Consider the following 13,443-nt stretch of genomic DNA (forward strand, 5'->3'; position numbering starts at 1 on the left):
ATGAATAATTCTTTATTTCTGGTGGGATCTTTAAGTTGTAATGAACCAGTGTCTTGTTTCATGGCATGGCTGCATTGATTTGTCTGCCTTTATTGACCCTTTCATTCTATGGACATCCATTTTGCAAGTGTATATGTAACAACATTAGAACAGAGATGAGAAATTTATTTCGCCAGGAGGTTGTGGAATTCATTGAGGCTGTAGAGGCCCGATCAGTGGGGGAGATTAATAGGTATCTAATTAGTCAGGGTATCAAGGGATATGGGGAAAAGGCCGGAATTTGGAACTAGATGGGAGAATGTTTTAGCCCAGGGTGGATTTGGGGAGCAGACTCAATGGCCCACTTCTGTTCCTTTATCTTGTAATCAAATCACAACACAACAATTAATAAGTTTAACAGTTTTATCTTTTATTTAACCCTGACTTGTTGAAATAAGGACACATTTTCAGAAATGCTTCATCCAGCAGTTTTGTCTTTATTAAGTTTGTAATTTTTATCTGGACAAACTGAACTCAAAATAGCTGTTTGATTTTAAATCTTTTTGCCAGGTATTTGCCTCCTGAATGTTTTGTTGTAGGAAAAGAGCCGCCCAAAATTTCTAACAAAGTGGATGTCTGGTCTGTTGGAGTTATCTTCTTCCAGTGCCTCTATGGTCGTAAGGTGATGCTTCATTTTATTTTGGTTTATTTAATTTAATGAATCTCTATGAACATTGCCTAATGTATAGTTTTTTTTTAGCCTTTTGGTCACAACCAGTCACAGCAGGACATCTTGCAGGAGAATACAATATTAAAAGCAACTGAAGTCCAATTTCCTGTTAAACCCGTTGTTAGCAATGAAGCAAAGGTAACTAGGCGCTATTATAAGCATGTTTTTTTGATTTGTTGAAACAAATTGTAAGGTTAATTTGACTTAAAATCTAATGCTTTTGTTCCAGGCTTTCATTAGGCGTTGTCTAGCATACCGCAAAGAAGATCGGTTTGATGTGCATTTGCTGGCTAATGATACTTATCTTCTCCCGCATATGCGGCGTTCAAATTCTTCAGGAAATCTACATATGCCTGGGCCAGCTACGATACCAGTTTCACCCATGTCAAACATAGTTTCTTATTAGTTAGACTGACAAATCCTGTAAAACTTTCCAGATTAATTTGCAGCTGGAGATGGTATAACTTGAAGTTTTTTTTCTTCTTGGGAGGAAGGAAAAAAAAGCTGAAGGATTAGGATATTTTGAATCTTGCTTTTGATTTATTTCAAATAGAATTGAACCATGGATAACAATGAGCTGTACCTGTTTCAAAGTACTACTGTGCATTGTAAAACATGGTATACATCCAGCAACTTGTGTATTAGGAGTTGAAAAATGTGGATGAGCAGCTTTTGGGAACACTGTACATAATCTAAATCAGTCACTTTGTGACTTTTGTTTAAAATAAGACCAGATCAAATTATTTTAGCACAATATACAACAGCCCACTGAAGTAAAATTATGTGAAGAGAGATTAGGATAGTTCTTTAAAACCTGGAATGCACAAGAACATGTATATGAAGCTACAATAAGCAGCTGCTGTATTTATAGGTCAAACTGTAGAATGTACTGTGCAAGATAATAGTAAAATTGCATTGTTTTATATTGTTGTAAATTATCTCATTTTATCTTGAGTTACAGTTTGATTTTGTACAGGCTGTATAAAAAATGGCTTTTTGTTTTGCTTTCTTACTTGGATCCCAAATTCCAATAGAGCAGACCATTGCTGCAATATGGCATTGGTGTTCTGTTGTTATCACATGGCCTTCATCCACAAAAATGTAGACTTTGTAATATTGAGGGATAGACCATTTTACTGATGAGCCTTGATAGTTTGATTTTCAACAACTGGAGGAGAAAAATATGAAATACAGGTTTGCAGAATTATTGACTTAAATGGTGTGAAACATGAAATTATGAACAATTGCCTTGTGCTGTACAAGTTGCAACAATTTTCCATAATGCAAAATCTTATTGCTAGTACAGTTTACTGCTTGTTTATAATCCCTACAATTGAATGCCTGTGTAATTAATACACTGAAACAACAAAATTATCTGGGCTTGTTAATGTTGTATAATTAAGCTGTTGCCTGTGTTCCTGGTGTCAAGCTACATTGTTTTCACTGTAAATAAAATGTTTAACTGTCGACTTATAAAAGGTGCTGCTGATAAACTGTAGAAAGTACAGTCAAACCCAGTAATAAAATGACAATTCTATTTCATTCATTTTTTTGTTTCTAGTTCATTGAGCCAGAATCAAAGCAAAACTTCTCTTGCTGTTAGGATTTCATGATGAGGGGAGGATGTGGCTAATTATGGACTTAAGCCTTTTGGAAAGAAGATTCCCGCCAACACAAGAGAAGCAAGTGTGGCACGTCAGGGGAAGGTGCTCCCATTGTGGCCTTCTCTACATTGGAGAGACTGGACGCAGAGCACTCTGGCTCTGTCTGCATCAGTGCTGGGGATCTCCCAGTGGCCAACCATTTCAATTCTGTGCCCCACTCCTGCACTTGCATGTCTGTCCATGGACTTGTGTGCTGTGAAACCAAAACCACCCATAAATTGGAGGAGCAACACCTAATTTTCTGACTTGGCACACTCTAGCCAGATAGTATTAATATTGACCTCCAGTTTCTGCAATCAACTCCTTGTTCTCCCTCATTCCCTCTCTTCTTTCCTCTAGCTCTCCGCCCCCTTCCCTCTCCATTCACAGAGCCATCATACCTCTTATCCACCTATTACTTCTTGACTGTGCTCTCCCTCTGCCATTACATTGACAAAGGACTCAAGCTTAGAACCTTGGTTTTGTATTGTTATCTTTGCTATATAAAGTACATTGTTTGACCTGCTGAGTATCTCCAGCATTTTGTTTTTAACCATTTACAGCACAGAAACCGGCCAATTCGGCTCTACTATTCTGTGCTGAACATCTTGTCCCACTGACCTGCATTCAGCCCAAACCCCCCCCCCCCACATTTGAATATTATCAATCTCGTTTCTATCACCTCTGCTGAAAGTTCATTCCATACCCCCACCACCCTCTGAGTGAAGAAATTCCCCCCATGTTTCCCCTAAACTTTCCCCTTTTACTCTCAATCCATGCCCTCTTGTTTGAATCTCCCCCACTCTCAATGGAAAAAGCCTGTCCACATTAACTATCTGTCCCCCTTATAATTTTGAATACCCCTATCACCCCTCACTCTTCTATGCTCCAGGGAAGAAAGTCCCAGCCTGCTCAACCTTTCCTTGTAACTGAAACCCTGGCAACAGTCTCAAAGAATCACCTCTGCACTCTCTGTTCTGTTTATATCCATCCTGTAATTTTGTGTCCAAAACTACACACAATATTCCAAATTTGGCCTCACCAATTTCAACATAACATCCCAACTCCTGTATTCTATTCTGATTTATAAAAGCCAACATACTAAATGCCTTCTTTACCACCCTATCCACATGTGATTCAACTTTCAGGGAATTACGAACCATGACTGCACTCCTCAATTGTCTACCATTTAACGTGTGTGACCTATTTTGAATAGTCCTACCAAAATGTAGCACCTCACATTTATCAGTATTAAACTCCAAATGCCCATCTTTCAGCCCACTCTTCTGTCATCTATCACCTTGTAAGCTTCCTCACTGTCCACAACACCACCAACCTCTGCAAATTTACTAATCCAATTTGCCACTATCATCTAGATTGTTAATATATATGACAAACAGCAGTAGACCCAGTACTGATCCCTGAGGCACTCCACTCATCACTGGCCTCCAATTCGACAATTTTCCACCACTACTCTAGCATCTCCCATTCAACCACTGCTGAATCCATTTCACTACTTGATCATTATTACCTAATTCCCATCCACCGCTTTCTGCTCATCAACCTTCTTAGTGACCTCCTCGAAAAACTTAAGATTTGTTAAATGTGATCTACCACGTACAAAATCATGCTGACTTCTCCAAATCGTTGTATATACCATCTCTAAAAATTGCTGCTGAGTTTTGGGGTCCTTTGAGCTTGTAACAGTAAAAAATAAATGGAGGGAGGAGGTAAAGGTAGATGGTAACAAAAGGAGTATATGTGGAGGACATTCTATCAAGTGTATATATTTTAATGTAAAGAGCATTGTAAATAAGAGGATGTGCTTAAGGCCTGGATAGACATATGGAAATACGATATTGTGGCCATCAGTGAAACTTGGTTGAAGGAAAGGCATGTTTGGCTGTTAAATATTCCTGAGCCACACATTCATCCTCCACAACTTCCTATTTCTACCCTCACTAGCACATAGCACAGAGCACAGGCAGCAGTCCTGAGATAGCCACCCTGGAGGTCCTGCTTTTCAACTTCTTCCTTAACTCTAATGTAACCCTTCTTCAGGACCTTATCCCCACTTCTATGTCATTGGTCCCCACATGGACCACAACTTCTGGCTGCTCACCCTCCAGAATGCTGTGGACTCAATCAGAGACATCCCTGACCCTAGCACCTGGGAAGCAACATACCAACCGGGAGCCCCAATCTCATCCAGCAAACCTATCTGCTCCCTAACCTATGAGTCCCCAACTACAAGAGCCCTTCTCTCTTTCTCCCCCCCTTCCCTTCTGAGACAAGGGTCCAGTCCCTTTGCCAGAGATCTGACCTCCATGACTTATCCCCTGTAGATCATTCCCCCCTAACAGTATCCAAAACAATATATTTGCTGTCGAGGGGAGCAGTACTCTGCACTGCCTGCCTCCCTGTCACTCAGTTCCGTGACTGTCTCTCTATAATTCCTGTCTATCGTTGCCTCTGCCTCCCTTATGATCCACAGATCATCCAGCTGCAACTCCAGTCCTCGTCTTCCAGGAGTTGCAACTGGATGCACCTTTTGCAGGTGCAGTCATCAGGAACATCTATACTGTCCTTAACCTCCCATATCCTGCAATCAGAGCACTCAACTGCCTCCATCACCTTCTCATCAATTTAAATTAGAGTAATTAAAGATAAACTTAAAAAGACTGATAACCAAAGCCTCAATCACATGCCTGCGCACTAGGCCCTCTCCCGACCTTAATCCCTTACACATCAAGATAAATAAATAAATTGATAGCCTATGTTGTTCTACTTGGGGCAGAATCTATTTCAGATATTTAAAATGTGAATTAGAGCATTTCCAAAAAGTATAATAAAAAAATAACATTTCTTGCACCCATTCCCCCTCACGGGTGAACCTCTAACTTGGTGTTAAATCTCTCTAAATAGAGAATCTCACATGAACTATATAATGGGCAGCAGCAAACAGCTGGCTACGTTAAGTGTTTATTGGAAGATTGCTCAAATTTTACTCTGAATTCGGGTAGCTTATCAAATATGCTTTACAACGAGTACAGGTTAGGTCTGCGGAACAGTTTGTAAAGAAATTAACTATAGTTGGGATTAAAAAAAATTAAAAGAGCAACTTTTTGGTAGTCTTTGTGCCCAATTCTTCGTTCACCTGAAGTAACCCTTACTACTTAACCTGATATAGGTTTGCAGACATTTAGCATTAAAAAAAATCCTGAACCTTCGTCTGTCCATTTGGATGACAAAGGAAACCCCTCTTGCATCCTCTAACCATGACCACCACTTTTGCAATGCAGGTCTGCTCTCAGATTGAGTAGATTTGATTTTGCACAATTGGCCACCTTACTGTAGTAATAATTACCAGCAAGATTATGGTATAGATTGCATATAGTAGAGCATGATTATTTGCTGCTGTGGTCATCAAACACGCTGACAACTAGCACTCATTCTTGATCATATTATTTTGTGCACAAGGAGAGCAGCATTGCCCCTGGTCACTGAATTGCTCTAAGATTTCCATGGAGGTAGTTGCCTCTATACATACTTTCAGGAGCTGTACATGTTATCAAATAACTTTGCTTGGTGACTTTTCTATTCTAATATAATTTTAAGATATGAATAGCCAATCGTACTTGCAACCTCAAGTTGCATGCTATCTACTTAAGGTGGCTAATCCTATTATGTATCAGCAATTAAGGCCATAGATCTTTCTTTCATTCTGCAATCAACATCTGTTTCTGCCTCATTTTCATAGAAAGCTCAGCTGACCCTTACACAATTGGGTGCTAATTTAAATAAATCATATTAAGATTCAAATAAAGTCTGGAAAAGTGCAATAGCAGTTCTTGCACCCCAGCATCCTCTGTGTAGTTTGTAACATTATAGTGGAATTTTTTACATTATACAAGGAATTCAACTGAAGAATTTAGTCCCCAGGTTACAAACGAATTCATTCCAAAGTCTGTCTTTAAGTCAAATTTGTAGTTAAGTCGGAACAGGTACATGCAATTCTTATTTAGTATCAGTCAAATGTTTGTCTTAGTATATATTTTACCATTCTATGCATATAAAACTACTGGAGTCAATTTGTTGAAGTAGGCACACTCAACACAGTGTAATTGCAACATGTTCCGACTTAAAATGTCAGACGGTGTTTTCCTTGCACCAGAAGCCACGCATTGTTCATAAGTCGCACATTCTTACCTGGGGACTACCTGTATTGCACTTGAACTACTTCATCTCCCTTGGACAATGCTTAAAAAAATAGGAACATTACAATTAATTTTATAACTCAATTGTCCTTCCTACCCAGGTCGAAAATTACCAAAAAATTAGTACATTCATGAATTAACCTTGATCAAATCTTCCTTGAATCAAAGTAATTCTTGGATGTAGATATAGACTCCATCTGTGAGATATTTAACTAGTTGTGTTTTAACTGGAGTCTTGCTCTTAAGGTAATCTTACCTTTTTTAAACTAAGAAAATAAGCAGTTAATGTTTAATGTGTAGGTCCCATCTCTCCACTTGGACCTGAAAAAAAGCAGCAAATTAATACAGATCCTAAAGAAAGTGGGGGAGGTTTCCTAACATGGTTTCCAATATTGTACACATTATTATTGATCAAAGATTAATAGACAAATTTGCTTGTGTTAGTAAATTCAAGATTCATAGAAATTCTTGGCACAAGAAGCCATCTTGTGCCCCTGGTAATCAAACCAAATATCTAAATGAATCCCATTTCTTGGCTCTTGGCCCAGAAAAGAGGGCACAGGTTAGAAAATGTTCACCTGGATACTTAGAAAGAAATGTGGCAATGCTTCCTGCCTTCAGCAACCTTTTGGGCAGTGAACTACAGATGTACCCTTGTAGATGTTCTCGATGGTGGAGAGAATTTTGCTTGTGATGTCCTGGACTGTATCCATTACCTTCTGCAGAGCTTTACACTCTAGTATCCCCATACTAGACCCCAATGCAGCCGGTCAGTACACTTCTCAATACACAAAAGCAACTATTTTTCTCTTAAACTTCCTTCCAATATTTCTACCAATTAGGATAGCAGTGGGTTCTTAGAAAACCATGCCCTTCCTGTTCATCTGGATATACCTCAAAGTTCAGATATATCAAAATTCAAAGTTTAGATTTACTGTCAGAATACATACATGACATCACATACAACCCTGAAATTCTTTTCCTTGCAGGCAAGGTAGAATGACTTATTGGTAGTGCAAACAATTGTACTCAAGAAGATAAAGATATGTATACATATAAAGAAATGTAAACAAAGTGATTGTGCAATACCGAGAGAAAAAAATCAATAAAGTCCACACTTTCCACCACACTGTAGAAATCTTCAGGGATTTCCAATGTCATACCAAACCTCTTCAAAATCTTGAGGAAGTAGAGGCACTGACGTGCTTTCTTCAAGATGCCATTGGTGTGTTGATCCCCCAAGATAGTGACCCCCAAAAACTTAAATTTGCTCACCTTCTCACCTCTGATTCCCCAATGATCACTAAATTGTTCACCTCTGGTTTTCCCATCCTGAAATCAATAATCAACTCCTTGATTTTAGTAACATTGTGTGCGAGGTTGCTGTTGGGGCATTATTAGCCAAGTTTTCATCCTTCAATATGTTGACTCATCGCCCCTTTTTATACTACTCCCTAACTCAGTCTCATGAGCAAATTTGTAAATGGTGTTGTCATAGGTGCAGAGCAAAGCAGGGGCTAAGAACACAGCTCAGGGGTGCTTTGGAACTGATGGAGATTGTGGAGAAGATGTTCTTACCAATCCTCACTGATTGTGGTCTGGAGGTGAGGAAATCCAGGATCCAATTACACAGTGGGGTTTGGAGTCCAAGGACTTGAAGTTTGCTGATCAGTCATGAAGGAATGATGATGTTGAATGTTGATAAAGAGCATCCTGATGTATACATCTTTGCTGTTCAGGTGTTTCAGCACTTTGGGTGGAGCCAGTGAGATGGTATTCTCTGTAGACCTGTTGCCACAGTGGGCAAATTGGAATGGATCCATGTTGCCACTCAGACAGGAACTGATGTGCTTTAACCCCAGCCTTTCAAAACACTTCATCACTGTGCATGTGCGAGCCACTGGTTGATATCATTTAGGTAGGTTACCACGCTCTTCCTGGGCACCAGTACAATTGAGGCCTATTTGAAACAGGTGGGTACCATGCCCTGCTGGAATGGAATGTTGAAGATATCCGTGAATACCTTGGCAAACTGGTTCGCACAGGTTTTTAATACTCGGCCGGGCACTCCATCTGGACCTATTTAATGACCTCTCAAATGTGTTTGCTTGATAGGCAATAATCCCAATGTAGCTGTTCTTTCCATTCAACTTTAATTCACCAGGCTTGGGAACATAACCTTCTTATAGTGTGGTGACCAGAAATGTGCAAAGAATAATACCTGGAGTTTTATAGTTTGAGTACCATCAGGAAAGAGGTCTAGGTGCCACAAGACTCGCACCACCAGGTTCAGGAACAGCTACTCCCCCTCCTCCATCCGACATCTCAACAACAAACTCAATCAGGGACTTGTTTAAGAACTCCTACTTTTGCACTTGGTTGATTTTCCTCTCTGTATTGCACAGTAGGTTTACATTTCTTTGTTTGTTTGTGTTGCGTACAGTTTTTATTAACTATGTACTCTGACAAATCAAAAATCTGATTTGCATGATTCCAATCCCATGTACCCCAGAGTATTTCAAGACCAAAACAATTGATCCACAAACAAACTTTGCCATAATTTTGAAACCATTTTCTCTCGGATAATATGCGCAGTAAGGCCATGATTACAACAGAAAACAGACAAAAATGGGACAGCCACATTTTGTAGATCAGGCTCAATTTAGCTTTACGAAGTCAATGCAACTGGTCTTAATATTGAAAGATCCCTTGATAAAGGCAACACAAATAGCATTTATATATTTAAATACCTCTACCACTTTTGTTTTTAATGGATATTCTACCTATAAATATCAATCGGAGCAGCCAAAGGTCTCAAGACCAGCAGCCAGAAGGGCAAAGCAACAACTGCATTTAAGTATCTACCAGTATCTGAGAGCAAGATTTTGCTGGGAGTGAACTGATGACATCCCAACTTTTCAAATGTGCAATGCACCCACTGGGAACTCACCACTGGGGTGAAAGGAAATGGCTGTGGAGTGGAAATATTGTCTCTGTTCAGTTTGGCATCTTACCTTTCATTGTGAAAGAATTTGAAGTCAAGAACATATTGTACTGACAATAACCATACCAGCAGTGCGAGTATAAGACAGCTTTAAGAAACTAATATGTACACTAAGAGGTCTTGTCTCTCTGCAAGACAAACCTGGAAGACTAGACCGTAGCTCAGGACTGCTTGATAGACAAGGTCACCGGGATGCCCCCTGGTGACCTAGTGGTGTAATTACATATCACCACACAGAAAAAAGCTACTCTTCTATCAGAAGCATTTAAATTTAAATAGTTCAGACAGGATAAGTTTACAACGTTGTGAATGTTTTAGTCACTAAATAAACAAAAATTATCTGGTGGTAGATTCAGAGGACAGAATTTTGATGGGATTAGTGGAAGAATAAAAAGAGTAGGTTTGTTTACAATAAGTTTTTGGCACAAAATGACTGGCATCAAACTCAGTTGTTAAATTTTCAAGTTAAATAGTGCAATAACATTTATGAATCAACTTAAGACTACATTAAAACATTATCTGAATTCATACTTATTTATAAAAATATGAAGACAAGTAATTTTTTGTAAACTGAGAACAGCAGAACTAAATAAGACGTACTGGCTTTCTTTGTCAAAGATATTATTGAGCGGGGGGGGGGGGGAGGGTGTCACGTGATGCGGGGAGCATAGAATGAGGCAGAATTCCGGAGTACCCAGGCACATAAGAAAATAAACTGAGAAAAAACTTCTAAAGAATAACCAAAATACCTGTAAGTGACATGAGAAGACGTCTGGAACAGAACAATGAAAAAAAAAGTAAACTCACAAGCAAGAACTTTAAGGAAACGACATTGAAGTTTAAAACCCAAGTTGGGGTTCCTTGTGGTGGGAAAAATAGTGAGACTGCATCAAGGCCCACTAAAGGAGTCGACGCTCCAACTGTACAACCCACCCAGCAAGAGAGTCGGGACCCAGACCGGCAAGTAATGATTGGAAGCCCTGTGGAATACCTTGGGGAGAGGGAGAGGTTCGGGACCCCCACTCCCACAATGAGAAAGCCAGGTTTGGCACCCTCGCGTTGCATGCAATGTTTGTGGTGACAATGATGAGTCATGGGGCAGAGAAGCTGGGGAGCGCGGAGAAGGAGCCGAGTCAGGAAATTAAAAAGTTGAAAGGAACCAGCATCGGGTCCAGCATCAGAATGAATGGCGCTGCATACCTTAGCTCCAACAGTGGGTTGAGCATCAGGTCGAGTGGCGTGGTAGGCAACAAAGGAGTAGTCGGCATCAGGTTGAGCAGCGCAGTGGACTACAGAGTATTTGGCAGCAGGTCAGGTGCTGTAACGAGTTCCAGCAGCAGGTCCGGAGAGATGGCAAGCACCAGTAGTGGGAGCAATGAGGCTGAGGGTTGTGATGAGGATCCAGGCAGTGTCAGAGGTGATAGAAGAAGGCTTTATAAGGCCACGAGCCCAACTCTAACAAGGCAAAGCAAGCGGGGGTGTGACCCTTCATTGGGCCTCATGGAGGACAGGCTCTTGCAGGCAATAGGCAAAAGAGCACAGGACATAGGGAGAAATCTAGATAAAATGCAGAGTGCCCTCTCAGGCCTAATGAGAAGCATGTCAGAGGTAGAGGAAAGAACGGAGGCAAGTGAAGATACCATACATAACATGGAAAATAAATTGGACACATTGATGAAGAAGAGGAGCTGTATATGGGTTAATTAGATGGCATCGAACATTACAGTAGGAGAAAGAATATTAAAATAGTGGGGCTAAAAGAGGGGACAATAGGACAGAATCCTGTGAGCTTTTTCCAAAGTTGGATCTCCAAAGTGCTGGGTATAGACGCTTAGGGGAAAGGGTAGAAATAGAGAGGGCACATAGGTCCCTCATCCTGAACTGGGACCCGGGCAGAAACCACATTCTGCCCTGGTGAAACTACTACCTTACCAGGACTGGTAATATTGAGGACAGTGGCAGATGGCACAAAAAAGAGGGGATGCCCCTTGGAAATAGAAGGGAACAAGGTTTTCTTTTACCCTGACATTAGAGCTGCACTCCTGAATGCCAGGAAGGTGTTTGAGCCAACAAAAAGGTCGATAAAACAGAAAGGCTTCATGATGAGATGCCCAGCTACCCTGAAAGTGGTACTACCAGTGGGGTGGCTGGGGGTGGGGTTGAAAGGAAGTTTTTAAACAGACCTGGGAAGGGCACAGCAATTTGCCAAAGATTTGCCTATGCTTGGGGGTAAAAAGAAAATTAAAGCCAAAATGGGGATTAACCGACGATGACACAAATACTTACCATGAATTGTAAAGTATTTTGGCATGAAAAGGTGTAAATATTGTGTTTATGGTAAATAGAAATAAAGTTTTAAGTGTAATTATTCTGGGAGTCTTTGGGAAATGGGTGGAGGGAAAGATGGGTGTGAGGTGCACAGCCTGTCATAATGAGGGAGATGGTGATGAGCTAGAGGATGTAGTCACTGAGGGAGGGGGGTGTAATGTGGGGAAAAAACTTCAATGGGGGAATTGTTGGGGGTTAATTAACTGTGTTACCTTAGTTTTCATTGATTTTTTTTTGTTTTATTTTCCATTGGCTAGTTATTTTAGTCCTTGACCTTTTTTCCCCCCAAGGACTGACATGGTTCAGGCGACCAGGAATAGACAGCTGAAGACAAAGGGATGGATGAGGAGAGGACCTAGGGTGGTAGAGGTACAGAAGAAATATAGCTCTAATAACCCCTGGGGCAATGGCTAAAAGCGTAAAGTTTGCTGGTTTTAATGTCAATGGCTTGAATGGAGAAGTTGAGAGAAAGAAAGTCTTGGCACACATTAAGAAAATGGGAGTAGACCTGGCCTTCCTTCAAGAAACAAACTTAACGAAACAAGAGGTTCAAAAGTTAAAAAGTGGTTGGGTGGGCCAGGTAATAGCCTCCTTGTTTGGTTCAAAGGCAAGGGGGGTGGCAATTCTGATTGGGAAGAGTGTTCCAGTGAGAGTGCAGGGTGTGACTGCAGACAAACCAGGTAGATTTATAATGGTGCACTGTCAAATATATTTGGAAACCTGGACCCTATTAAATGTATACGCCCCCAACATAGATGATGAAAAATTTATGCAGGACATTTTCCTGAGATTGGCAGAGGGAAGGGAGAATATACTAATTGGGGGAGATTTTAATTTTTGTCTGGACTCTGTTGGGGCAAGTTAACAAAAAAAGTGAAAACAAAAGTGGGATGCACCACCATTGACAGTAAGAAGGAGCTGAATTTGATAGACATATGGAGGTGGAAGCATCTGAGGGAGAGGGTCTATTCCTTCTATTCAAGGCTGCATGACTCCTACTCTAGAATAGATTTTTTTCTTGGCTTCAGCCCATATAGAGGGTAGGATCATGGAGGCTGAGTACATGGTGAGACTTCTCTCCGATCATTCGCCCCTAGTGGTTAAGATTGAGATGCCGGGCAAGCAGATATACAGATGGCATCTGTATTGCTGTTAAAGAAGCCGAAATTTAGTAGTTTCATAAGAATACAGATAGCCATGTTTTGTGAGGCCAACTCTACCTCTATTCTAGATAAATTCCTCTATCATTGAGCACCCTCAAAGCATATTTGAGGGGTCAAATAATTGGACATACTAAAACATTAAGGAAAGAATATGAAAGGGAAATGGGTGAATTAGAGAAAGAAATCATTCATTTAAAAAAGTATTTTCAAAAATTGGCCTTAGAAGATCAATATAGGGTTTTAACAAACAAGAAGCTGAAATATAACACACTTCAAACATACAGCATGGAAAAGACCATATTACGGTGTAAGCAAAAATATTATGAATTGGGAAAGAGAGCCCACAAGATCCATGCATGGCAATTGAGAGCAGGGCAGG

The 13,443-nt window shown here is 40.4% G+C and overlaps 1 protein-coding gene and 1 long non-coding RNA gene across 9 annotated transcripts in view; one reads left to right on the top strand and one right to left on the bottom strand.

Moving 5' to 3' along the window:
• The window catches only part of LOC138762146 (serine/threonine-protein kinase tousled-like 1), a 135,841-nt gene extending 133,590 nt beyond the window's left edge, over positions 1–2,251 (top strand). For 6 of the 8 annotated variants that reach the window (XM_069935607.1, XM_069935605.1, XM_069935606.1 and 3 more), the window contains 3 exons: positions 523–661; positions 740–847; positions 939–2,251. In XM_069935607.1, coding sequence (XP_069791708.1) covers positions 523–661; positions 740–847; positions 939–1,115 — 424 coding nt within the window. In that variant the 3' untranslated portion in view covers positions 1,116–2,251. Of the gene's footprint in view, positions 1–522; positions 662–739; positions 848–938 lie in introns of those variants that run through there. The other 2 variants (XM_069935610.1, XR_011356773.1) reach the window with 2 other exon arrangements.
• Positions 444–11,982, bottom strand: LOC138762147 (uncharacterized). The gene is made up of 4 exons (XR_011356774.1): positions 11,860–11,982; positions 6,826–6,890; positions 6,562–6,612; positions 444–1,877 (listed from the first exon to the last, which is right to left on the bottom strand). It is a non-coding gene; the product is annotated as an uncharacterized lncRNA (long non-coding RNA).
• Positions 11,983–13,443: the final 1,461 nt, after the last annotated feature.

This window comes from Narcine bancroftii, chromosome 4 (genome assembly GCF_036971445.1).
Source record: "Narcine bancroftii isolate sNarBan1 chromosome 4, sNarBan1.hap1, whole genome shotgun sequence".
Taxonomy (NCBI): Eukaryota; Metazoa; Chordata; class Chondrichthyes; order Torpediniformes; family Narcinidae; genus Narcine; species Narcine bancroftii.